Genomic DNA, 27685 nt, shown 5'->3' with positions numbered 1-27685 from the left:
GGCCCCGGGGCTCGAACCCAGGACCTTCTTGCTGTGAGGCGACAGCGCTAACCACTACACCACCAACTAGAGCACATATGGAACGCAAACCTTGGGAAAACATGGCGGCCTCCAGACCACTAGATGGCGCTGCACATATCTATAGGAAGAAGTTTAAAGACTATTTCTCTGCTTACTTTCATCAAATCTTGTGTGTTTCTGTTTTTGACGGCTCTAAGAAGTTGTATGGCTACATCTGGGTATTTCTCATATAAGTTAGGTTTTAATAAAAGCCAAGCAAGAGCATCACTTCCTTTTTTTCCCCCCTCCTATCAAACAAGACTCGTTAGCTGTCAAGTCAATTAATTTCATTTCCGGAATATTTCAGTGAGGTAAACTTATGATACTCAAGAAGAAGACTTTGCTAATGCTGTGTAAAGTGAGTGAGCTGTAGTGAGAGAGACTGTGGTGAAGTCCTGGTGTGTGTGTGCGCGCGCAGCTGAGTGGAAATGAGCGCCGCTGCACCCACGTGGTTCGATGGCGGAGACTCCGCACGCGCTTTTGTTCCAAATCAATCAAAAAGCGGAGGAAGACAGACAGAGCTGCTAAATCAGGAAATCCATGGTTCCACACAGAGCGGTGTAAATACCCAAGTCTAATAGAGCAGCCTGTCGCGAATTTAAGTCACGGTTACATTCCTTAACTTAAAATATCCACGTTTGAGAAGCGAAGGAAAAGTTTTGAACCGGTACGTTCATGTTATGTTCGCTGTTTGTGACTGGGGCTTTGTTGCATGTAAATGCGGCTTGCTTGCTAGCTAGCTAGCTAGCCAGCTAACGCGGCTAAATTCATGTTTTTATTGAAATGTTGTCAAAATTTCAACACGGCTGACTTATTTCGATATTCTGTTGAGTTTTCATTGGTGTTGAGTTGCTGTTGAGCCACACGACCGGTGTGTTTTGTGCTGAAATGTGTTCTGTGGTGTGAGTTTTTTTTTTTAAATGTAATGTTTTTTTAATCGCGCTGGTTAATTGTTTAGTCAGCTCCTCGGCGGGATGCGCGCGCGCTGCTAGCGGTGCTAGTTTGCTAACCAGAGCCGCATAACGCACCGCACAACAAAGAAACAAACGGAGCTGAAGGTCTACGGCGGTGGGTGATCCCTGAGCCACACACACATAACCCGGCTGATATCGCTTTCACCGTTACCCAGTGTTCATATGGAATAAGAGTCTCCTTAACAACTTTTTTTTTTTTTAATAACTTAACTCTGTCTCTTTAGCTGTGTTTTTTGTTTTTACACGGAAGCTAATTCTCCTGCAGAGTCCCGGATCATTGATATGCTGTGAGCATATGTCCAATTCCTCAGCTAGCAGTTATTGCAGCACAGAAGTGTGAGCTGGAAATTAAGAATTAAAAAGCTTTTAACTCTGCTGTATCCGTATTTAGTCGAATCCAGAGTGCACTTGAGAAGTGTACAGGGTTTAGTTGATAAGTTTGAGTGAAAGAAGTGGGTTAATTATGATGCAGAGCTCGGTAGCGGTGGAGTCTGCTGATCACACGGTGTGTTTGTCAGATTATTTTCAGTGACTATGCCACGCAAGAAGGTGACTGATGTCTCTGGAAATGGTGGTCTGAAGAGAAAGAGAGCCAGCGGCAAAAAGAAAGACCGAGACTTCAGCAGCGACGACGAGTTTGAAGATTATGAGCAGGAAAACACAAAGAAACCCGGCAAGCAAGCTACTAAATCCGGCCTCCAGCCAGTCACAGTGTCTGACGACGTGAAGGAAAAGATTGTAAGGTTTCATTTTTTTTTATACACGAAACCTACCCTTTTTAAACTTTTTGCAGCTATTTTAAACTAAAATTTCACCCTGAAATACATTGTTTGAATTTAAAAAAAAAATTGAGTGAACCTTAGTGACTGGGGTGATTGTATATTAGTGATAGAAGAAACCTTTATTTGTCACATGCACACTTCAGTACAGTGAAATTCATCCTCTGCATTTAACCCATCTGAAGCAGTGAACGCACGTGTGCGCACACACCCAGAGCAGTAGGCAGCCACACTAGAGTGCCCAGGGAGCAGTCAGGGGTTGGATACCCTTCAGCCCAAGGCTGCCCCACGTTAACCTAATCTGCATGTCTTTGGATTGTGGGGGAGACTGGAGCACCCGGAGGAAACCCACGCAGACACGGGGAGAACATAGAAAGGCCCTCGCTGGCTGCTGGGTTCGAACTTCTTGCTGTGAGGTGACTGTGCCGCCCAGTTAATGCTATAGTTTTGTTTTTCCTGTGAGAAGTTGGGAGTTGCCTCACAGCAAGAAGGTCCTGGGTTCAAGCCCAGCAGCCGGCGAGGGCCTTTCTGCATGGAGTTTGCATGTTCTCCTCGTGGGTTTCCTCCACAGTCCCCAAAGACATGCAGGTTAGGCTAATTGGTGGCTCTAAATTGACCGTGTGTGTGTGACTGGTTGTGTCAACCCTGTGATGACCTGGTGACTTGTCCAGGGTGTACCCCACCTCTCATCCATAGTCAGCTGGGATAGGCTCCAGCTTGCCTGCGACACTGTAGAACAGGATAAGCGGCTACGGATAATGGATGGATGGGAGTTGTGCAACGCTGATGTCACAGGGTGATACTAGCTATGTTTACATGGACCCCAATAATCCTTTAATAATCAGATTCAAGCACCATGCAAATGCTGTAAAGGAGATGCACAGAACCTTTATCTTTAAAATACATTTCTGAGTGGATAGTATCTCTGTCCTTGACTCTTGTATGCTGCATAAATGGGAATTTAATGCATTTATTTTATTTATTTATTTTTTTGAGAGTTAAAATCGACCACAAAGTTGGCATTCGAGCTGCCCCGCTGAGCCAGCCAGCCCTGAGTGCGTGACGTCACAGCGGTAACCGGTTTTAAGGCCAAGGCCTTTGACAGCTATAGACCAAAGTCATATATAAATAAAAATTTCTGGTGAAAGTAAGAAATACCGTTACCGACTTGCTCAACTGAGACTTCATTGATTGTGGGTTGACTCTCATTAAAATATACAGGTGCTGGTCATATAATTAGAATATCATGAAAAAGTTGATTTATTTCAGTAATTCCATTCAAAAAGTGAAACTTGTATATTATATTCATTCATTACACACAGACTGATATATTTCAAGTGTTTATTTCTTTTAATTTTGATGATTATAACTGACAACTAATGAAAACCCCAAATTCAGTATCTCAGAAAATTTGAATATTGTGAAAAGGTTCAATATTGAAGACACCTGGTGCCACACTCTAATCAGCTAATTAACTCAAAACACCTGCAAAGGCCTTGAAATGGTCTCTGTCTAGTTCTGTAGGCGACACAATCATGTGGAAGACTGCTGACTTGACAGTTGTCCAAAAGACGACCGTTGACACCTTGCACAAGGAGGGCAAGACACAAAAGGTCATTGCTAAAGAGGCTGGCTGTCCACAGAGCTCTGTCTCCAAGCACATTAATAGAGAGGCGAAGGGAAGGAAAAGATGTGGTAGAAAAAAAAACTGTACAAGCAGCACCCTGGAGAGGATTGTGAAACAAAACCCATTCAAAAGTGTGGGGGAGATTCACAAAGAGTGGACTGCAGCTGGAGTCAGTGCTTCAAGAACCACCACGCACAGACGTATGCAAGACATGGGTTTCAGCTGTCTCATTCCTTGTGTCAAGCCACTGTTGAACAAGAGACAGCGTCAGAAGCGTCTTGCCTGGGCTAAAGACAAAAAGGACTGGACTGCCGCTGAGTGGTCCAAAGTTATGTTCTCTGATGAAAGTAAATTTTGCATTTCCTTTGGAAATCAAGGTCCCAGAGTCTGGAGGAAGAGAGGAGAGGCACAGAATCCACGTTGCTTGAGGTCCAGTGTAAAGTTTCCACAGTCAGTGATGGTTTGGGGTGCCATGTCATCTGCTGGTGTTGGTCCACTGTGTTTTCTGAGGTCCAAGGTCAACACAGCTGTCTACCAGGAAGTTTTAGAGCACTTCATGCTTCCTGCTGCTGACCAACTTCATGGAGATGCAGGTTTCATTTTCCAACAGGACTTGGCACCTGCACACAGTGCCAAAGCTACCAGTACCTGGTTTAATGACCATGGTATCCCTGTTCTTAATTGGCCAGCAAACTTGCCTGACCTTAACCCCATAGAAAATCTATGGGGTATTGTGAAGAGGAAGATGCGATACGGCAGACCCAACAATGCAGAAGAGCTGAAGGCCACTATCAGAGCAACCTGGGCTCTCCTAACACCTGAGCAGTGCCACAGACTGATCGACTCCATGCCACGCCGCATTGCTGCAGTAATTCGGGCAAAAGGAGCCCCAACTAAGTATTGAGTGCTGTACATGCTCATACTTTTCATGTTCATACTTTTCAGTTGGTCAGCATTTTCTAAAAATCCTTTTTTTTTTTGTATTGGTCTTAAGTAATATTCTAATTTTCTGAGATACTGAATTTGGGGTTTTCATTAGTTGTCAGTTATAATCATCAAAATTAAAAGAAATAAACACTTGAAATACATCAATCTGTGTGTAATGAATGAATATAATATACAAGTTTCACTTTTTGAATGGAATTGCTGAAATAAATCAACTTTTTCGTGATATTCTAATTATATGACCAGCACCTGTAGTAGTTACAACTTATGCAACATGCATGTACATGCATGCATTTTCACTGATAAAACGTAAAAGGCTAATTAAATAATCAGATGAACTGAGACGATCACATTCTGAAGCAAATTTAAATAATCTTATACCGGTAACTTAAATACACAATACAAGTTACATGTATTAATCTAAATGCAGGTAAACAACGTGGCGTTTTTTTGTTTTGTATCTAAGTGAAAGTCGGAGCTTACCCGTCTGTGTTCTCGCTTCTTGAAGGCTGACCTTGTGGCAGATTTGTTTTGAAACAATCTGACTTTCAGTTGTTCGTTCAGTTCTCTGTTCATTTGCTCCTTCCACATAAGGGCAAGTTATTGCTGCTGAGGCAAGCATATCCAGCAGAGAAATCAGACGGCTGGTCCACTCATTCTTCGTTTTCTCCATACTGAGTACTCCGCCATTACTGCTTGGCTCAGGCAATTACTAAAACCCAGGATGGGATGTCACCGGTTTTAGCAACAACCGCGGGGAGGTCACTGCCCAAGCAATATGTCCCGTTCTGTCCCGGGTTTTAGCAACAACCCTTGGCTCACACTCTTGGAGAACTGGTGCAACTGAACTTGCTTTCCTTTTCTTGTAGTTTTTCTTTTCCTTTAGTTGTTGCTACTGTATCCTCTTTCAATACAGGCTTATAGCCAACGTGCCTCAACAGATCGGAGGTCTCGTACGAGTCTTCGTAAAATGAGCAGAGGAGAGACCACTTCGTAGGTGCCCAATGTGCCTGTGAACAACTCGCAAAATGCGTCCAAATCTTTGCAGTTTGAATCTTCTTGGGCCATGAATGCAACTTAAATCCACCTTCTGTCGTGTTGCTACACCTGCCAGCAACACCTCTATGTGGCATGGCGATTAAATTGGCTCAAAATGGAGGATTGGAGTTGCAGTCAGCTCTGTGTTTTAGTATAGCGGGAATGGCGATGAGACCGATAGACTTCCTGCTGTGACATCATGGATGTCAAGGTCATTCACTCAGACCGCGACCTATATGAATTGCTTTAATCGTAAAAATTACTATATTTAGATTTATTGTTAACGCTTAGTGCCATTCTTGAGGTCTCAAAGTGTGGCCGTGGTTCTGCGCATCTCCTATAATCTGACCAAAATGCCCCAATCTGATTGCAAATTTAATCCGATTCAAAAGAGGTGCCGTAGATGTCTGTGAATTCATTTGATAGGAAAATATTAGATAAATGTTTCACAGAGTGATAATGTTTTATGGACGAGAAACATAGTGGTGTTTAAGATAAACATTTATCTTTACAAATCAAAGTAAGCCAGTTATGTCTGATCACTTTCATGTAAACGGTATATTTGGAATTGCTGATCAGAATTAATTTATTCCAAATTTTTTTTTTTTTTTTTTTATATTTTGAAGTATGCATGTAAACGTGCCCATATATACCCCTTTTCCACAAATGGGGAATGGGTTCTGTCCTTGTTTTACGCATCAAGTTTTGACCTGTTCAGAGTATTTTGACCGAAAATAAATTGGTTTGGAACCTGAAAAGTTGGTTGCCAGCTGGAACAAAAATAGAACTGGTCTTTCCAGCATGAATCATAACATCAATGGGCGTGTCATTAGTTTGGAGAGGAAGTGGAATACAGCAATGGAGAATGCAGCGGAAAAGGCTGCATCGTCAGGAAAAAAAAAGGGCCATGCAATAACGGAACAAAAGCTCGGAGGTAATCAATGTGCTCTGCCCTCATGATGCTACTGTTTACTCCCGTTGTGCATTATGCAACGCTCTCCGGTCATGACCATCCTTGATTACAGCAGTTTTGGTGAAAATGTGGCCTGGTTTGCTAGCTGGCATCAAGGTTCAAAGAATCCTGAACGAAACTTGTTCAAGAACCTGGTCCCTGTTGGTCGAAAAGGGGTATCGGTGGCATTTAATAGGAGAAAAAATTTATGCAGGTAATGCAGCTATAGAATTATATAGAATACGGCTATATGGCTAGTTGGTGATGACAAGATGACAAGCACGCTGGGGGTTTTCACATGACTGTTTGCACATGCAGATGAGGTGAGCGCTCAATTAAAGCCCTGCTGCACTGGTATCGTTCAGAAGAGATGAAGCGAGAGTTAAGTCTTGTGGTGCTACAATCAGCGGGTTGTTGAACAGCATTATGGGTAGCTGTTAACCAAGTGAAAGAAGTGTAAACTCCAAAATTCAGTGTTATAGGTTACGTTAATTATAAACATTTAAAGGGTCGGCTCAACCTTCCCCGACGCCTCTGCACTAAGTAGCATGTCACTTTTCACATCCATCAAATGTGAGTCACTCTCTTTAATATGCAAATTGTTTGGGTGAGTTTTACCTGAAACTATAAATTAAACTTCTCACACCCAGCATGTACTTATAAAAATAGTTGGATTATGTTTATATGTTAGCCTTATTGAGTAGTTGTGTGTAGTAAAATTCTGGCTATTTAATGGAGCCATAGAGGGTGGAAATACCCCCCCCCCCCCCCCCCCCCCAACAGAACATTGCAAGTCAAAGGTGATATTCTTTTTATAGACCTACTTGTTTTTGAGGTTTGGATTAAACACAGTGCATTAAAATGACTAGTCAAACAGGCTAAATTAGCTATAATTACTTGGTTAGTGGTGGATTGATATTTCCAAAAAAGAAAATTGCAGAGTTCCTCAGAATTCACTTTAAGAATCATTGATAGAAGGAAAGTGTTGACAAGTACAGTGTCTTAATTTTTTATCCTTTTACTCCTGTAGAAACTTGATGTGCCCAAGGTCAAAGGTCAGCTGCTTGTTTTTGGCGCTACTAACTGGGACCTGATTGGCCGAAAAGAAGTCCCAAAGCAGCAAGGTACCTACACACTTGGACTGAAAGTACAAAAAAAAAAACCAGATTCTGGAAATGGTTTGCTTTGTGTGTAAGCATTGCACTTGTTTAATGTGTTTACAGGAAAATAATCACCTTCATGGTGAGTCAGTTCATAACTGCAGTTATTTGGTTAACTGTATTTGCTGTTTGCAGGTGGTAATGTCGTTACTTTAAAAAAAAAAAGTCTGTCATGAACCAGGTCACTGGGCTGCTTTGTTAAATGCAAAGCTTAAATTTTTTGGTTTTTTTTTTAAAATGTTAATTTTACAAAAGAAAGGTGACGGAAAAATAAGCCCAAATGTAAAGTCATTTAAGATGAAAAAGTAAGTTATGACACATTTTGCACAAAAATTCAGATATCTCACTTGCTTTCTCATTCCTGATGTCATTAATGTAAAATGTGAAGTTTTTTTTTTTTTAAAGTCAAATGGCCTTTAAACAAGGTCTTCGTATCTGAGGATTTTTTTTTCATGTGTAACATACAAGACTTTTGCAGTAATTTTGCGATTTCTAAGTTGATTAGGCTTAAATGTAAACTGCAGCATTTCTAAGCGCATGCACAGTGTGAACTCATGAGTCTGTGTATACTGAAGACTCCGAACACCTTTCAAACACAATACAATCCTCTGATTTCTTGACCATAAACCATATAACACCTAATATTGTAGGGAAGCAGACTGTGTATAAGCGCAGTCTAAAGGCCAATTTATGCTGACAACGCAGTCCTCGCAGATGGCGTCTGCGTAGCCCCCCCCTTCGCAGACGCTCTGCGCGCAACTCCCAAAAATTGTGACCACCGCAGAAGCCTCGCAGACGAGGGCTCTGATTGGTCCACTCTACATCCGCTGTACACGCACTTCCGCTTCCCTACTTTCCCGGTTTTTGTTTTCACTACCGCCATTTTTAAAAACACGAGCGAAGATGGAGCAGCACGAAGAGCGGTTGATCGAGGAAGTGAGGAAGTACGTACATCTATACGACTCCAGTTCTAGTCATTATAAGTAACCGGAGGATAAACACTCCACTAACCACACCCACCAACTACTCCTAGCGATTTCGCGACTTCGCGCCCCCTTGCGTTGTGGCGGTGAATAACATCGCGCACGCCTATTACTCCCCGCTCAACGATAAATTACAACTGTCTGCGAAAAGCTATCTGCGAAAGCCTTGTCGCAAGAGCATGCAGAGGCCCTAAGAATGCCAGATTGTGTTTTTGTAAAACTACTTTTATGAACATTATGATTCTAAGCAGCTGTTCGATAAGGGTTATTATGCTGTATGGAGTCAAAGGAAGGTTGAAGCTGAGAAGCATTCCTGTTTACTTTGGTGTGCTCTGGCTTCAGACAGTGTTGTAACAGCTGTGCAGCATGTAGGCCATGGTCTAATGGGATCAATAATGAATTGATCTTGGCCATGGCTGCTCTGACTATTCTGTTTCAAGAAAACAAGCTTGCTTTAAAAGAGCCCAATTTGGAGTTTTAACTGGTTTTAGTTATGACTTCATGCTGCTCTGTATCTAGTGCTTTTGAGGATCAGTGTCCTCGTTTGGTCCTTTTGTGTTTTACTTAAAATTTCAGCTGGGACCTGATGATGAAAACAAAAAGGGTGAATGGTCTTGTTTGTCTTGAATATAATAAGCTGTATGGCCGGGTCGTGTCTTTTTTTTTTTTTTTTTGTCTTTTTTTTTGTCTATACTTCAAAAAGTGTCTCTTTTCATGTGTAAAGCTGCATACAGGAACCTGGGCCAGAATCTGTGGGGTCCTCATCGCTATGGCTGTCTGAATGACGTGATGGTGAGCAGTGTGGTGTCAGGGCCTTGTGCTGCCCACAGCCTGCTCATCACCACCGAAGGCAAACTCTGGAGCTGGGGTGAGTTGTTCTATGCACGGCTTTCTGTTACATTTTGGTGTTATTCCTTACTTGGGATGAAAAATTAAGTAACTAAGATGAGTAACTTGATATCGCACATTCTTGATATTTTTTTAAAGCCACTTTGTGTCCTAAATGCCTCCCTGTGCCTTTAGCAAGAGCATTACTAGAGCACAGAGTGCATGTTCTGTATCATGCAAGAAATACAATAAATTAGGGTTATACAAATGTAAGTACCATTCAAAAAAAAAAAAAAGGCATGTTAGTTTTGTTTGTGTTAAACGAAGTTGTGAAGGCATAATCAAGGGCACTTGCATGGTGTATGCCTTCACCATGACTTAACGGTAACTCCAGCTATTATTTATACTATAAACAGCCACTAAGCTGTGTCTCAACATTTAAAAAGTCAGTCTGATGTCCAGGTTTGGTGTCTTAAATGCATGAACTATGAACATGTATATGTTGAATGTTTGTGGTGGGGGACTATTAGGCATCTGTGTGGTTGTCTTTTAACAAGAATTTTGAAAATTTGTGTAACTGAGCTCCTCACCTAGCCATGAGGCATTTTGTATGTTCATCCAGAAATGAATATTAATTTATGGTGATGAATATATTAACTAGACAAAATATTCCTTTATAAGGACTTCGAAGTCAAATTATCGGTCACAGCATGATTCACTTCAGCACAATGTTTATTCAGTCTAGTCTATTCAAATTAGAAGCTGGGTTGGTTTCTTGCCTTGTTTTTTGTTTTAATGTTGCAGCTGTGGAAAAGAATTAAGCTTTCAATTCAGAGCCACAGCTAGCCAGAAGTCTGTAAGTGCTAATACTCGAATACTGTAAACAAACACTCAAACTAAATCTTACTGTTTGGATCTCATTCTTGTGCTTGGAGAATGATTGATTTAAAACAACTTTCCCTCTCCTGTTCTCTCAGGTCGCAATGATAAGGGCCAGCTGGGCCACGGAGACACCAAGCGGTTGGACGCGCCAAAGCTGGTGGAGGGTTTGGAGGAGGAGGTGATCGTGTCTGCTGCCTGCGGTCGGAACCACACCCTCGCTTTAACAGGTAGGCTGACAGGGTGTAGGACAGAATTATGTGGGGAATTTAATCTCAGAGCTACTCTAAACCACCACCTCCAGTGACTTTACTATGGTCCTGCTCTAAATATTTCCCAACACTCTGTTAGTCCAGTACACCTAAAACACTTCATTTCACATGCAGTGTTTGTAACAATGCAGGAACAGACAGTTTTTCTGGCAAAAAGTGTTATACTTTTTTCATATTCCCATGTCCTCTTATTTCTGTGATGGGTTATTTCCGGTTGAGAGTACGTCATGCGCATTCTGGTTGCCGCTTCTCACCGGAGCTTTATTTTATTTTCTCTCCTTTTTTTTTAAATTAAAATTTTTTTTCTTTTTTCTGTGTTTTGATGTTTGAGTGTTTTTGTCTGCCGTGCTTGGTTTGCTGTGGGTGATGCCTGTGCTCCCAGCTATGGACTGCAGTGAGCTCATTGCTCATTTTAACATCGTGGTTGTCCAGCGCTCTGTGCTTTTAATGCTTGGCGTGATGTTCCGAGCGATGTTGCTCGGTGGCATCGTGGCGGCTGTGCAGGCGGTTTGGGACATACCAGTGCTCTGCATGGCGGTGCTTCTGTGCTCGCTTTGTGGATCCATGGCGTGGTGTTCGAGTGATGTTGCTGACGGCGGCTGTGCTGGAGATGTGGGACTTGTTTTTGTGCACCTTTTGATGGGACTGTGGCTACTACACCACTGGAATGCAGGGCTCTACACTAACTTTTTTTTTCAGGAGCACACATGCTCCCAAGTTAAAAATTTTAGGAGCACAGGGAAAAAAATGGGGGCACAAGTAGGTTTTCATTTTAAAGGTTTATTGCAGTGCAAACCTTAGACACACCAACACACAAAAAGCAAAATTCGGTTGAGAATGAATGAACGAACGAATGAATGAACAACTGAATGAATGAACAAACAGTAGCTAAACAGAGCAGAGCTCAGCAGAGCTAACAACATCATCAAGGACAGCTCCCACCCTGGCTCGGAGTTCTTTGACTTGCTGCCCTCAGGCAGGCGTTACAGGTGCATCAAAGCAAGGACCAACAGACTCAAAAACAGTTTTTTCCCACAGGCCATAACCACCTTGAACAATTAGCCTTTTTCACATTACGTCACTTTCAGGGGAACTCGTATCCGTTTTCAGCCTTTTGAATGGAAGAAGAGATGTACGGCGGCAACATATGTTAACAAAACTGTGTCATTCACAGATAAGATTGATGATAATATTGCGCATTGTTGTTTATCATTACATATTGTTGTCGACCATTCCAGTCACCTATCTGCCTTGTTTTGGAAAGGAAGTTTACTGACTTTCTATGGTTGCTACTTGTTAGCCAGCAGATTAGCATGCCGCCTCTTCTTCCATTCAAAAGGCTGAAAACGGATGTGAGGTTCTTCTGCAAGTGACGTAATGTGAAAAAGGCTAATTACATGCACTGACTGATGCCACTTCTGGCAGGTGCAACAATGCACCAACAAGGACCTAAAAGGACAATATTCTCACACTTACCTGATACAGTGCAATACATATTACAGTGCAACCTCACAGAGCAACGTTTTAGTTTTTATAGCTTCTGTATATTTATATTTATACACTTTTTTTTACATCCATACCCAATACAATGCAATACCAAATACAGTGCAATATCCTGAGTTTTGTAGCTGAACTGAGTTTCTATAACTAATGTGCAATTAACATCTGCAACTCAACACGCCCAGTTGTGAATATATATTATTTGTTTTTCTCCTGTGTTGTATGGTCCCATCTAAATGTTTGCACTGGGGTGTGTGCTTTCCACAGATCTGCCAACCTTTATGCATTTTGCATAGCAGATACGCATTTAGACATCAAACTACGCTGCTACGATTTAACACTTCAGAATACGCAAAAAGCCATTGTTGGCTTTGAGTTCAAAGCTCTTTAATATTCCGGTTCACCTGTCTGTGCATTTGCGCACTAGGCAGCTCGTCTATGGGTGTAACCGCATTGACCAGCAACCTGTAGAGAAAAGAAGATTTCGACCAATCACAGCGCTAGTTTTAAACTCTTCAAATAGGCCCTAGGCTATGAGGCTAAGCGGAGAGCCGAGGAGCCGTCAAAACAAAGGTAACGAAATTGATTTTCATCCCTCTCGGTCGATCTTCATACTGTGACTGGTTTTACAAGGGAGGAGGACGCTAAACACCGTTTCGAAGGTAAATGGGCAGGGCAAGGGTATTGTGAATAAAGCAAGGACAACCGTCCTAACGTCATAGTTGAAAACACAGTGTTCCGCCTTATCTGAAGGAAATATTTGTTCCAGCTTGTTTTGATATTTGACCCAGGCTTCTCAATCCAAAAAATATTGCATACCCTAAAGTGAAAATATAGTAGCCTACTGATGTTTCCATCCAGTCAACCGATAGACGCGTTAAAATCTTCTGAACTAGGCTACTCGTGCGTGTGAGATTCAATGAGCAGCGCACGAAGTGTTTTCACGCAAGTGCATGTGGTGGATGTGTGTTTGTGTATGTGCGTGCCTTGCAGTTAATCATACACGACGTCAGATGAGGATACTGACAGAGAGAGAGAGAGGGAAGCAAATCTAAAAAGAAGCGAGTCTATGCCCCTCAGAAGTTCCTAACGAAGGATCAAGATCAATGGCCATGCCTCCGCCCCTCTAAACTGCCTAATCATGCGTTTTGCAGTGTGCAATTATGATTTTGACATTAGCCATCAAGGAAATACAGGTAATAATATTGCTAACATAGAAATGCTTGCATTTATATACATAGGCCATTATTTTTTCCAAATTAGGCCAGGTCAGTGAATATGACTATTATAAAGGCTATGTTATTGGATAGGCCAGAGTAGCCTATAATTTATTTTCAGTAAATTTTTCTGTAAGTGTGGTTATCAGTTTGCATTTACTAAATATTAATGTTGAAATATATATTTATATAGGCACTCTGGAATATTCACTTTCGATGGTTAGTGTAGCCTAGTTCAAAGTGTAGCGAGGAGCAACAGAATCTCTTTTACGGTCAAAACTAAATTTATGAAAAAAGGATTTTGTGTGTGTGTGTTTTGCAGACTGCCGATGTCTGTTTTAAAAGACAGGCTATAGCCCTTTGGTTTTTCTGTTATCTATACAATATAATGCTAAATGTCAAAAGGGACATAGCATGCTATTTGGGATTCTTTGTTTATAATTCCCAATGTATTTAAGACACAAAATGCCAAAGGCAGTACATTTATCCCTTATCTTTTTTTTTTTTTTTTTAAAGATTTTTTTTGGGCTTTTTTCACCTTTATTGGATAGGACAGTGTAGAGACAGGACAGGAAATGAGTGGGAGAGAGAGAGACCAGGAGGGATCGGGAAATGACCTCAGGTCGGAATCGAACCTGGGTCCCCGGATTTATGGTATGGCGCCTTAGCCACCTGAGCTACGACGCCCCCAGTATCCCTTATCTTTAAGTTTGTCTGTATAAAGGACATATTTTTCGGGCACAGTTGCCTTGTGCCAAATGTCTTGGTGAAAGCATTGGAAATATATTCATGCCTTTTCATTAAGAGTTCTTGTTTTCTTCATAGTCTACTTGTATGTTGAATAACTAGATATGGTGGTGAGTGGGAACTCTGTGCTTAGTAATACATTGTTCACATGCTCACTCATGACGATCAATACTGATCAGCAAATGTGTCTGACCTCACGCCGTGCTGCGCTGCACCACCGCGATAAGTTGCTACTCAATTTTTTTTTTCCAAGGTTGGCAGGTATGTTTCCATCTCATTATTCTATTAAACAAAAATCATGTCACTATCGGTTACGGGAAATGTTACGGGGGATAGTTATTGTGACAGTAGGCTATTGTAGCATCAGCACAAAAGCACCAGACTCAACTTTAACTGAAAGTGTTATTCAGTAGCCTAAACTTATTCAAGCTACAGACTGGGAAGAATAAAAATGCTGAAATCTCATGTCCTGGTAAAATGCACTAGCATGGCAGAACAGCAAAAAAAAAATGTAACTTGCCCCCCCCCCCCCCCCCGGCTACCGTGGGAACCACCGCAGTGCAAGACAGAGGCAATGCACGCAACTACAGACAGGGAGCAAGGCGCAGGCAGAACACACGCACGTACACAACACTGAACACACACACACTTGCAACAATACAGGCCGTTACTCATTACACTATATTAGGTAGGCTATCCAGCGCTGGATTTACATACTTTGCAGTTTAACATTTGATACATTTTAGAATGTTAAACTCGTCGCGTCTGTGCTCAGTGCTTTCCTAAATTGTCGGCCGCAAGAAGCCCTCGCACGAATGCGCATGTTTGGTTTTTTTTTTTCGTCGTTCGCATGCCGAAAAATTCACTCGCAAATGCGAGTGAAATGTGCTCACTGTAGAGCCCTGCTGGAATGATATCCTGACCTCTATTTGGTGGACTTTTTTTCTGCCTATTATTGTAAAGCGACCTTGGGTTTTGAGAAAGGCGCTATATAAATTGAACTTAATAATTTCAGTTTATCTTTAACCCCACAAGTAAACTTCAGCCTAGCTCGACTACAAACCTTGAAGGTGTGAGCCATTACATGGGCTGTGGTCTTTCTTAAAAATCTACAATGAGCCTATGTACTATTTCCTGTTTAATGATCATTTCTGATGTTCCTGGTATAAAAATGTCTCAATAGTTTTTGATTGAGATCCCAGTCTTCTGAAACAGGGTGTTGCTGTTTGAATTGTTTGAGCTAACCAGCAGTTTTCCCTGCAGAAAATGGTACCGTCTACTCATTTGGAGAGAACAAGCTTGGGCAGCTTGGGCAGGGCAACCAGACAGACGCAGTCCTGAGCCCAGCTACAGTAAGGAACTTCTGTCTGAAATATGTAATATCTTTCACATCAAATTCACAAGTCAGTAGCACCATTCTTGTATTAGAAGGTAAAGTTAATTGTTTTCTTGAACCATTCTACTAAATTCTATAATGGACTAGTGAGTTGTATTTGTGTTTATGCCTGTCTGAAGCATAAACTGTTTTGCGGTGTTTTGTCTGCAGATCTTGTACAACGGACAGCCTATAGTTAAAGTGGCATGTGGTGCTGAGTTCAGTATGGTGGTGGACTGTAAGGGCAATATTTACTCTTTTGGGTGTCCAGAGTATGGCCAGCTCGGTAATCTATTATAATATTTAAAGGGCTGTTGGCTCTTATCGTTTTAGTTAGAATTTTTAAATGGCTATTTTTGTTTATTTTGCTTCCAACAGGACATAACTCAGATGGGAAATTCATAGCTCGAGCCCAGCGTATCGAGTTTGACTGTGAGCTTATCCCTCGACGAGTGGCCATTTTCATCGAAAAGACTAAGGATGGCCAGGTGATGCCTGTACCCAACGTTGTAGTGCGGGATGTTGTGTGTGGTGCCAATCACACTGTGAGTAACCAGACTGTCTTTTTGTTTGGAACCTTTATTTTTTTTGAATTGTTACTTTCGGTGCTCAGATAAGTTTTTAGTTGAACTCGATAGGTTGTTTGAACAGGAGTACACCATGTGTTTGTGAAATTATGTCGACATGAAAGTGGTTCAAAATGGACAAGGACAAATTAAAGGGATTGCCTTAATGTTTAGACTTTTTGAAACACGAGATGTATTGGATTAAAGGAGTGGCAGGTAGTTGTTTCCAGTCTAAACATGTCCTTGGCAGCTTTGTTCTAACCACAAATATTATACAAGCTGTTGTGCAAAGCCGACCTAGAAATAAATGAGGAACTTTTTATATTCTGGACAGTTATCTAACTGATGATCACTGGGTTGCTCGTTTATAGCTGGTACTAGACTCGCAGAAGCGTGTTTTCTCCTGGGGTTTTGGGGGCTATGGACGTCTGGGCCACACCGAACAGAAGGATGAGATGGTCCCTCGTTTGGTCAAGCTCTTTGATTTCCCTGGTCGTGGAGCCACCCAGATATACTGCGGATACCAGTGTTCCTTTGCTGTCAGTGAAATGGGTAAGAAGAGTTTCTGTAAGTGATGGATGACTCAAATAGCGATTGTGTCTATTGGTAAATGGTTTGCCGTGTGGGTTTTTATTTATTTTTATTAAAGGTGGTCTGTTTTTCTGGGGAGTGACAAATACATCTCGTGAGTCCACCATGTACCCAAAAGCTGTGCAAGACCTATGTGGCTGGAAAATCCGCAGTCTGGCCTGCGGGTAAGAGTTCAGCCTACTTCTAGCTTTCTTCAGTTGTACTCACTAGTGTTATGCCGAGCAAAAGTGGGAGAGAACGTGTGTTTTAATGTACAGCATGTGCAATAGTGTAACTACTCTATCCTCTTTGGCTTCTTAGGAAGAGCAGTATAATCATTGCTGCTGATGAGAGCACCATCAGTTGGGGACCATCACCTACCTTTGGAGAATTGGTATGTTTGGCTTATAGCTACAGTTCAAGTTTTTATTGAGGGGAATTATTGAATTAGGACTCATTTGACTAACATGATTTCAGAGGTTTTTATTCTTGAAAGCAGTTTTCTGCCAGGTCTGTAATCTTAAAGCTACACGGCCTTTCGATTTCATAAAACCGGTGAAATTTCATCTGTCTGAAATTTGATCATTGTGATATATTTATTTCTGCAATATCTCAAAAGGCCAACAAAAAAACAGGTCATTCTGTGGCTGGGAAGTTATTTAATTTGAGGAGATTCCATAGCAAATATTGTGCATGAAATCACTCGCTTCGTGCAGATAGAGGAAGTCTGGTGTGTGCTTGCGCAAGTTTACAGCCTGTTGCTTCTTTTTTCCCTTTTGGGTTGCATTATTGCCATCTACAGATTTACCTTTGACCGTGCACTGACAGTTACATCATTCTGTCGCTAAACGAACAACTGATCACACCGAGGTGCTCGCTGACTGCCGGTATTTGTTAGTTTGGTCCTGTGTTTCCTTTCTTTCGCAACATAACGTCTTTTCTTCTCGTGTTCCGTTACTGTAGTTGATCTTTTACGTTTCATTCGCGTCCTCAATTTTCTTCTGTTTTCAAATTTGTATCCCACAATGCCTTGCGTGAACAGGGAAAGCCCACCACGTGATGCATGACGTAGTATCTTGAATTGGGTCATGGTGAAGCAGGAAAAAATAGCGGATAATTTAGGGCCATATGGCCCTTAATTCATTAATTGTTCTATTTACGAAACCTAATAAAATTTGGAAGTTTGTGATTTGAATTCAGTAGCTTTCGGTCCACTAAACAAAAATTTTTAACAAATTTCTTTTTATGACCTACAGTTGAAAAATCTGAAAGGCAGTCGACCTTTAAACCTACGAAGAAGCAAGAGCATTCACCATAACCCAGATTAGATTACACAGCAAATTGTGCATGCGATATAGTTGCCACAAGATGCTTAGTTCTAAAATCATAACGTGTATATGATTTTTATATCTTCATGCTCTTCTGATTCCTTGAATGAATAAGTTGTGCCCTCATTTCAGTTAATTTTGCGCACTCTTCTTTTGAAAACCAGCAGTAATGTGTAAACCAAACAAGCATGTCAGTGATTAGTTAATATAAGTGGATAAAGACGTGTACTCTGGTACGGAAATGTGACGTGGCGCATTAGACACTTTTCTGTTTAGCTGTAGTAGAGATTGAATTATGGTTAAGTTTATTCATGAACCAAAATGTGAACACAATTTATTAACTTGAAAAGTAATGAAATAAATTAAGTAAATTGTGCGCAAGCATTATATTTTCACATTTGTGCATGTTTCTACAGGCATGCTATTTGGTCGCAGATCTGCGAAAATTTGCGGATTTGAATAAATTTTTAAACTTGTGAAATGCCAAAATACTCAAAAATCGGGAGAGGTGTTGACTTGCGGTAAATGTGCAAAAGTAATATTAGCTATTTTGCATTCGATTCTGTGTCCCATTCCGTTTTTTATGGACTGACCTCGACTCCTATTATGCGTGTGTAACGAGGTTCTTGATTGGAATAAAATGTGTTAAGCGTTTAGTAATGTAGCCAATCGGCGACGTGAATATATTGTAGCTCGTTCTTGCTTGTTTACAACGTGGTAACCGCATTTCGAAGTTAGAAAGTGAATATTTTGAACAATGGCAAATTATTGATCGAAAAGAAGAAAACCGGGCAAGGGAAGTTGATGGTGGGTGCAGAGTGAAATGGAATTGGGAATGGTGTTCAAAACCGTTAAGTTATTTATAACGATAAAGGAATGGACGCCACTGCGGGCGAATATTAGCGGAAAGTTGACATTGCTGGTAAATGCAGGTACGTCTTGTGTGATGCAGAGACTAACTGTGCTGATCGTGGTTGCTTTGCCCTGGTCGACCATATGAAAACAAAAGGACACGCACGGAAACTGTATGAAAAGCGATCAGATCATCAACTGCAGAGTAATTATTTTTTCCACTCGTCGCTGGGAAGATGCACAAAAACAAGATTTGACATGTGGCATTAGCCCTGTTTACTTACAGGCCTCGGAAAAGCCTGCAGCCACACAGTCTAAGCGTCTGACACCATTTGTGGACAGGAAAGCACACACTGAGGTAAGAAACCACTTTTTGCTGAAGTTTTTGGCACTTTCCTCTTAACTGTCAAACAATGCAAAGAATATAATATATCCTAATTATAGAGAAGTTTCAAATTTAGAATGAAATGCTACTGATTTGACATTTTGGATCTAGTTTTGAGTTGCTTACAATTGCAAAATCATGAAAATACCTCACTGATTTTATACAGATAAAACTTAATATTTAGATCTACTGCAGGCCAAGTTAACTAATCAAATGTAGTTTAGTGTACATGTGAGTCTTCGTAATACACAATAGAACAGTTAGTGAATCTAATAGACTATAGGCCTATATGCTTTTGCATGAAACTGTTAATGTTGTGGTTTAATGCTTCTCGAATTTAAATACTGTACATGTTGATATTAGCAGATATGTACTGTGACTTCTTTTAAAACTTTTTTTTTTTCAGGCTTTAATCTTAGCTTTTGCTGCAGAGAAAACTCTGGCCATGAGTGATGTAGAAGATCTTGTAGCCTTGTGTAAAGAAGTAGCTAAAGATAAAGCCTTGGATGCACTTCACATGGCAAGAAGTAGTGCAACTTGCAAGCTGATTCATGGACTGAATCAGACAGGCAGGCATTTCTTAAAGACAGTGAACCACCCAAGAAAAAGCATGCTGCCAACTTATGATGTGTAATTTTTCAGCAATATAATAAAGTTATGAGCTATGAAATAATGTACATTGTGTTTTTGTATTAACTAATTTTCAAAAACGCTATCCTGTTTCAGTAATATTTACTGAAAATAAACTCATTAAAAATGGTAATGATTAAGTTTTAGTAGCCCTCCACTAGTCAGATGAAATACCCCTCAGTGGTCATGAGGTTTCTTGAAAAAGTGAAAATTTGTTGTAATTTGAAAGTTTGCATGCATTTTATTCTAAAAGTTTCTCAAATTTTAAAATGTGTGCTATAAATTCTGTGAAAAGGTCTTTGCTTCTGGAGGCCCCCAGATCCCCCCCCCCCCCCCCCCCCCCAAGCGGGGCGTTGCCCCTGCACCCCAGTGGGGGCGTAGCCTGCCCCCACACGCCCTGGCTTGACATTCACTTTTTTTTTTTTTTTAAAAGATATCCTCAGTGGCATGCCTGGGCGTAAGACGAGTATTTTAATGGCCCCTTCAGACATCAGTATCACTTTTTTTTTTTTTTTAATAAACTAGTCATTGTCCTGCCATTCATGATTTTCAAGTCTCAATATGAATGCCCTTTCTAATTAATGTGGGATTGTGCACTTCTTTCAAACCATCTACGTAGCTAATCTGACCCAGCTTACACAGCATTCAGAGAACCAAATTAACCACTTTGGAATAATCCATGATTAGTAGACCTGGCATAAGGTATCACCTTATGTATTTCATCAACATAAGAAGAGCAGGGCTTAGTTTGTGTTCTCGAGCTCTGCAAATCCCACAGCAGCTGACCTACAAACAGAAGGAATACAGATGAGCAAAAGTGCACATTTAGCTTTGTCTCTCTTGCCTTTCTTAATGCATTGGGCTGCTGTATGAGTTTTTCTTTTATTTTTTTTATAGGGATATGGAGACAACAAGCCCAAATCATCCACCACAGCTCAGGAGGTCAAAACTCTGGATGGAGTGTATTCAGAACAGGTGAGAAAATAAATATTAGGGTTTTGGAAATGTCACTGATTTCAAACTGGGAACTAGGTTAGAAGTCATAAACAGGGTGTAAATACAAGTTGTGCTTTTAGCTCTCCTCATGGACAGATATACGCATGCGTTTATTTACAAGCCAAGGGATATGGAACTGGTAGAAGCAAAGGAAATGTTGACTGACGATTTAGAGTAATTACAGGATTTTACACACACATGACTGCATAGTTTTATTTATTGTGACAGCAGTGAGCACTAATACAACAAAAAGGATAAAGCTTTAGTTTTGCTGAAATACTGTGGGGTTTTTTTTCAGGCCATATATATATATATATATATATATATATATATATATATATATATATATATATATATATATATATATATATATATATATATATATATAGTTTGCTAAAACAACAGGCATGCTGTTGGAGGAAAATGATCAATTTCTGGGTAGTAATAGCACACTGCCTCACCACTGGCTGTTTTCGTACAATGCCATGCCCCATTAGGTTTTTCGAATAAATGGATCCTTAAATGTGATGTGCATGTAGTTGCTACTTTATTAGATATACCACACACTCTACACTCTGGTTACTTTCAGATACATTACCGTATATATACACTTTGGAGGTGCAGAATTATTGACATGGTAGTGTGTGTTATGAGTGTATCAGGTGTGGTGGGGTGTTTTTATGCCTCCGCCACCTTAAGGTGCAGGAGGCATTATGTTTTCGGGTTGTCTGTGCGTCTGTCCCGAAACCTTGTGAACGCGATATCTCAAAGGCTAATGAAAGGAATTTCACCAAACTTTCACCATTTGTGCGCTTTGGGACAAACATGGACTGATTAGATTTTGAGATCAAAAGGTCTAAGGTCAAGGTCACTGTGAGGTCAAATGTCTGTCCGAAAACCTTGTGAACACAATTGCCGCTTTTCCACTACCAACGCGGCTGAGCCGTGCCGTGCTGAGTCGAGCTGAGCGGGGCTGTTGGAGTTGCATTTTGACTACAACCGCGCTGAACCGTGCTGGCTGGAAGTGGGTGGACACATTGGGTGGAGTTAGCGAAAGTGGGTGGACGTTACGTGATGTCGTTAAGCGGCGCAAACAGTGACATCAGTGACCTTTTAAGCGGTAGTCTCACAACCCGGATAGTAAACAATAAACATGGAGGACATGGAGTCATTAGTGTTGCTGGTCTTGGTGCTGTGGCTTGTTGTCACTGACAACGCCAACAGATACTGGCAAGAGCGTATAGATGAGGCGAGGCGCATAAGGCTTCAGAAATTCTTGTAATTCGTAATTCTTCTTCCGGGTTTACGGTGTTTACAGAGCCCAGCGTGCTCGCGGGGCGTGTGTGGGCATGTGAGGACACTCCTCCTCACCAATCAGTGCACAGGGGAGTGTCTCCTCACGCTCCTAGCCCCACTCGGCTCGCTTTGGCTCGCTTCAGCCCCACTCCAAAACCGTGCGAGTTTTGGGTGCTAAGCAGGGCTGAAGCGGGCTGAGTCGTGCTGTTCTTAGATAGTCGAAACGCGAGCCGTGTCGGGCTGAAGTGAGCTGAAAAAGGGTAGTGGAAAAGGGCCAAATGTCTCCAAGGCTGATACAAGTAATTTCACCAGGTCACGATTACTGTGAGGTCAAATGTCCATCCCCAAATCACCAACTTAAGGTGTGTAGTCTACCAGGTGGAGGCATACTCATCGACGCCATTGGCGTCGAGTTCTATCTAGGGTTTTTTTTTTTTTTTTTTTTTTTTTCCCCCCCCTCTCTCTTTTGCTGTCTCTCTCCCCAAACACTATTCATACTGGCCACTTGATATACCTACCTCACTAGTCAGTCTTGTAGATGTACAGTTTTTATCCCCTGCTGGCTGAAAGGCCCGAAGGGGGATTATGACATGGCGATGTCCATCTGTCCTGGCAAGGGCGCTCACTTTCTGAAATCAACTCTTCTCCCACTTTTTGGAGGAGTTTCACAAAACTTGGCAGGATTCTTTGTTATATGTCGGTAGTATGCATATTGTAATTTTGTTAAATTCGGTCACATTTTACCAGAGTTACAGCCTTTGATTAACAAAATTTTATAATTTGACAATTTCATGAGTGTGGTGGTGGCTCCCCCCCCGAAATCAACTCTCAATTTGTGGAGGAATTTCACCAAACTTGGCAAAAGGCTTTGTTATATGACAGACATTGAAATTTCGTTTAATTTGGGCAAATTTTACCAGAATTATGCCCTTGATTATTAACAAACTTGTACTTTGGCAATTTCATCAATGTGTACTTGCTTTCTGAAATCAACTTCCCTCACAATTTTTATCCCCTGGATTACGTCGTGGCGATGTTCGTCCCGGGAAGGGTACTCACCTTCTGAAATCAACTCTTCACAATTTTTGGAGGAATTTCACAAAACTTGACCGGATTCTTTGTTACATGTCAGTAATCTGCGTATTGCAATTTCATTCAATTCGGTTGCATTTTACCGGAGTTATGGCCGAGTTGCCAGCAGGGGGATATTGTGCTCTCGGAGCACTCTTGTATATAGTTTATATACTTTGTTTTTTCTCTGCACAGTTTGTATTACAGTGTGTTTGACCACAAGACTGCAGTTTGTCTATCTTTCGTTGGTGGACTGCAATTTGAGATGTTTTGGTCGTTCCAGGTGGCGATGGGCTACTCGCACTCGCTGGTTATTGCCCGTCAGGAAACGGATCAGGAGAAGGAGAAACTCAAGAAGCTGCCAGAGTACAATCCACGCACACTGTGATTCAACCAGGTCCTTTCATCCTTGTCATATTCTGCAGGGGCTTCTGATTTTTCCACACAGGCTTCCTCTGCTCAATAGGTCATCAATATAGTCACAGTTTGGTTGAGATGCAATTATTAATTTTTTTAATTATTATTTTTTTTTTAGGACTTTAATATTACAAGTTGCAAGATGTGTATTAAATCAGTTTGAACCTTGGGGCTTGTAATAAGTGATTTCATCTGAGCTGGAAGTCCTTCACAATGGCTTCATGCACCTGTTTTAATACTTGGTGTCTGGAGCTGAGGGGACCCTCGTATAGCTCTCTCCAAGCACTTAAACGCCATTTGGATTTCTTCTATTCCTCACTTATACATTCCTAAAGGAAGTTCAAAATGTTTTTTTGGTTTTTTTTTCCCATTAAGTTGGCTGGGAAGAACTGTTGTGTGTTTGTGTCTGCTCTCTCCAAATAATTTGGTGCTAAATCATTTTGAGGCAGACTGTTTCAGCTGATGACATTAGCTGGCATTACTGAAAAGACCAACACTCCATGCGTGTGCCTTTTTACAGTTTTTCTTGATCGCTTCGATGCAGTTCGCATATCAGAAATGTCATTCTTGCTACTCTTAATGCAGTTCTCAGCACTAACTGACCTGTACAAAACCACTAAAACAGTTGAAACCTTGTTCACAGATGTTGAAACATGTAAAGTTAATAAACTTCAACATTGTCACTAGTGAATAACACCCTTTCAGCAGTGCTTTGAGTTAAACACCATCTTACTGACTTTAGAAAAAGAGTACTACAAAAAATGTAATGTAGAGTAAAAGTTCAGACAAAAAATGAAATTCGTACAATTACACTAACGTTATGCGTTGGAAAATAAAAATATGCAATAGAACTTGGAACATGCCACCAATTATAGTACAGTAAATTTACACTACATATGCATCTGTATAAATCAAAAATTGCTATACAGTGCAAAATTAGAAATCCCACAAGCAACATCCAGTGTCTCCTCTCTGAGGCCACATTGTCATGTCAACGTCACACCTCCTCATTTCTTCCTTGCTGAGCCACGGGAAAAATATTTTGGCATGCTGCACCCAGCCCCCACAAGCCTCAGCTGTGATGTCCCGGTAGCTGACAGCCATTGCCTCTGATAATGATATCCGATTATGGGGCTGGTGATCATACACCCTCCTGTCTCCGAGCAGAGAAGTCATCCTCGGTTGAGGAATGGTGAATAAGGTGACAGGAACACCATTATCGTGTGCTGGTGGGTTTCAAACCATTCCCTCACATGGAGTGGTGAAAACTTGCACATTGTCAAAAATCACCACGTGATCTGCTATGTTGGCCCTCAAACCCATCTTTCAATCTCTGGAAAGAGGGTATTGTAGATCCCATCCAAGAAATGACGGAGCTGGTCTGTGTTGCAGGGCCCTGCATGGTAAATTACCACATGTTCAGCAATAGCCGCACATATTGTGATGTCCCGTCCCACCCCCTCCTGGCTTGGCACATCCACTGTGGCCCTCTGAATTACAATGATCCAGCCATGCTGCCTTACTTGTTTCAGTTCAAATCTTGCCTCATCTACGTACATGAGACCCATAGAAGTGTTGGAAATTAAGGAGCGATGTGTTGAAGTGCCATCTGGTGGTGGGTTTATGTGGATTTGTTCTATTCCATTTAAATGTTCCAGGGGCATGGTTGCTAATAATTATGGCATGAATCTTTGACTCTGAAATATTGGATATAATTGAATCACTGACTATATTCTCCTGTGAGAATGAGTGGTGAGAAAAATGAGCATTTTTCAAGGCCGAAATCTCTCGACTGTTTTATCGTCTGCAGATTGGAAGATGCGTTTATTTCTTGAGACATCAGATTTATCTATGGATGGGTCGAGAAGTGTTGAAGTCGCCTCCTTTAATAATTGGACAATTAGAAATATTTGAAATGGAGCAAAAAAGATTCTGAAAGTTGGTTGGGTCGTCAGCATTTGAGCCGTAAACATTAGCAGTCGTTATTGGGCTATTGTTGATTTGGTATATTTATAATGATAAAATGTCCTTCAAAATCTGTAACAGTCGTGTTATGGACAAAGGAGATGTTTTTATTTATTAAAATGCATACACCTCTGAGTTTTTGTCTTGTGATGAGCTGAAAAGTGATTTATCATTATTTTAATTTATTACGGTCCGATTCTGATGGATGTGTTCCTTGCCTATATCGGCTTGCAGTTTGGTCAAATGATTCAAAACGTTTACCCTTTTTGCCTGAGAACCTATTCTACGTTAGAAAATTAAGTGACGTTCTTATAAAGAACTGTACACTGTGTGTGTGGTTAACTGCTGTGTATTGGTGGTGCAGGTCACATGAGGACTGGTAGATGCAAAAATGTGAGCAGAGAGATCTGTACAAAGAAAAGTGCACAAAACAACAAATGAGGCAAAATACAGATACCAACGTGAACATGTTTTGTATTGTACAATGAGACCTTGGTGCAATAATTTGTCAACGTAGTGTGATTGTGTTTGTATTTACATCCATGCAGTTGTGAGAGACTGAGAAGGGTTTTGAAGAACCAGGCGGTTATATCCTTATCACAGTATAACTGTCCATCCATGTACAGTTTGTCCACAGTTTGTCTTCTGTCCATCAGTTGTTTTCAGGTTGGTAGTAGTTGTTTCCATCATTGTAGCATTGACGTCAAATCTAGCAAGTTTACTTTCGATGGAGATTTGAATATCGCTTAGCTCTGTGCGGCATGGTGGTTTTGAACATGTAGCTGGTGGCGTACCGTACATGGGCTCGAGAGTGAATCTGGACGAGGTCTTTTGGGGTTTGAGGAAGAGAGCTGTTTTTGGGGTCAGCTTTTTTTGTCCTTATTTGTAATGCAGAGCTGGTTGAAATGAAATACTCGTTGATAAATTCTTCCAGGTGTTCCAGGTCGTCGTGAAAAGTTTGTTTTTTGGACAAAAAAAAAAACCAATTAGTTGTTTAGGTATGAAGTCTAGCAGTTGAGGGTCGCCATGTCAAGTCTCACACCAGGTCTTGCAAGACTGGAAATCTCAGCACCTTAGGCTGTGGTTGATAACATGGTCCATAGTTGTTGCTCGTATTTCAGTAGACGTCTTCCGGTACCTATTCACTCCTCTCTCCCTCCGTCCCTGCCTCTTCCTTGTACTCTGTGTGCTCGTCTTCCTCTTGCCAGACCATGCATTTGGACACAATGTTCTCTCATAAAGCCTGGTTCTTTTAGTTGAGTGAAACCTGCTTCCTGCTCCGTTTTCAGCACCATCATGAACTGGGTGAAACCTGAACATCTGGATACGCTTGCGTGTAATTACTATAGTCCCATAACCTTCACCTGTGATACACGACTGAGAACATGTTTCAACTGACCCTGTTCTGAGAGCATGTGACTTTTACATTTGTTTTCAAATGAAGGGCAGTTTTACTCCTACCGCTGACTGTGTGACCGGCCTTGTGTTTCATACATATTTGAAGGTTTAAAGTGATTTGATCGAAACCGCTAATACAACGCAGGACGGAGTTATGGTGTGAGAGAAGTCTGTAATTCTGACTGACAAACGTACAAACTGTTCATGTCCGAGTCAAATGAGAAATACATCAACACTTTAGTAGCGAAATGTGTGCGGATACAAAAGCAATTTGAACAAGCACGATTAGGAAATGCGAATTTGTTTGGAGAAATGCTGTACTGATTTCACACCTACATTAAGAGCGAGGAAAGGGACATTTCTGGTGTGTAAATTGCATCAAAGCGATCGAGGGAAAAACTGTAAGTGATCGAATTCAGGCTGTGGATGCTTTGTTGTCCCAAAGATCTTCCGTCATTATATAATCTGGGACCATAGCAGTGTGTGTTTTGTTTGCAGTCACTTAATGTTCTATGTACTGTGCCTTTTTTTTTTTTTTTTTCTTCACCTGTGCTTAATTGTTGTTGTTTCTTATTCTAGTAAACTACCTGTATTTAAGTTGTCTGACTACAGGATGTCTAAGTAAACAGACTCTGCAGAGAAATTTTGGTGTAATGCCCAAAAACACTTTTGTCCAGAAAATGTATGTCCATTAGGATGCCAAAATGTTTTTTCATACTTTTAAATAAAGGTTCATGTTTATGTTGGTAACTGCTTTCTTAACTGCACTTTCGTTGAGTTTATATAAAGAGGTCTCATGTTTTAGAATGCGTTACAGATCCATCTTTGTGAATATGTGACCCCTCACCGAATCCAGGGACACATGTTGGCCGAAA

The 27685-nt window shown here is 41.1% G+C and overlaps 1 protein-coding gene across 2 annotated transcripts; it reads left to right on the top strand.

Annotated features, from left to right (window-relative positions):
* The first annotated feature begins 423 nt into the window (after window positions 1–423).
* Window positions 424–27560, top strand: rcc2 (regulator of chromosome condensation 2). Of its 2 annotated transcripts, none has more exons than XM_060938245.1 (13): window positions 424–727; window positions 1553–1772; window positions 7406–7499; window positions 9243–9386; window positions 10324–10455; window positions 15225–15313; window positions 15508–15622; window positions 15715–15881; window positions 16274–16454; window positions 16552–16657; window positions 16794–16866; window positions 20565–20642; window positions 23314–27560. In XM_060938245.1, the coding sequence occupies exons 2-13, from the start codon at window positions 1569–1571 to the stop codon at window positions 23416–23418; spliced, it is 1488 nt and encodes a 495-aa protein (XP_060794228.1). In that variant the 5' UTR covers window positions 424–727; window positions 1553–1568; the 3' UTR covers window positions 23419–27560. The 2 variants fall into 2 exon arrangements, with proteins under 2 accessions (XP_060794228.1, XP_060794227.1); XM_060938244.1 differs by lacking the exon at window positions 424–727 and adding an exon at window positions 1115–1321.
* The last annotated feature ends 125 nt before the right edge of the window (window positions 27561–27685 follow it).

Source organism: Neoarius graeffei, chromosome 13 (genome assembly GCF_027579695.1).
Source record: "Neoarius graeffei isolate fNeoGra1 chromosome 13, fNeoGra1.pri, whole genome shotgun sequence".
In the NCBI taxonomy this organism is placed as follows: domain Eukaryota; kingdom Metazoa; phylum Chordata; class Actinopteri; order Siluriformes; family Ariidae; genus Neoarius; species Neoarius graeffei.
The sequence above is the reverse complement of the archived record's forward strand: the minus strand, read 5'-3'. Positions and strand labels throughout refer to the sequence as shown.

Excerpts from the sequence above, each read along its gene's own strand:
- rcc2 (XM_060938244.1), top strand. Across the intron at positions 1,773-7,405 it reads ACGACGTGAAGGAAAAGATT|AAACTTGATGTGCCCAAGGT; the intron begins GTAAGGTTTCAT and ends TTACTCCTGTAG. Across the intron at positions 16,455-16,551 it reads CTTTGCTGTCAGTGAAATGG|GTGGTCTGTTTTTCTGGGGA; the intron begins GTAAGAAGAGTT and ends TTTTTATTAAAG.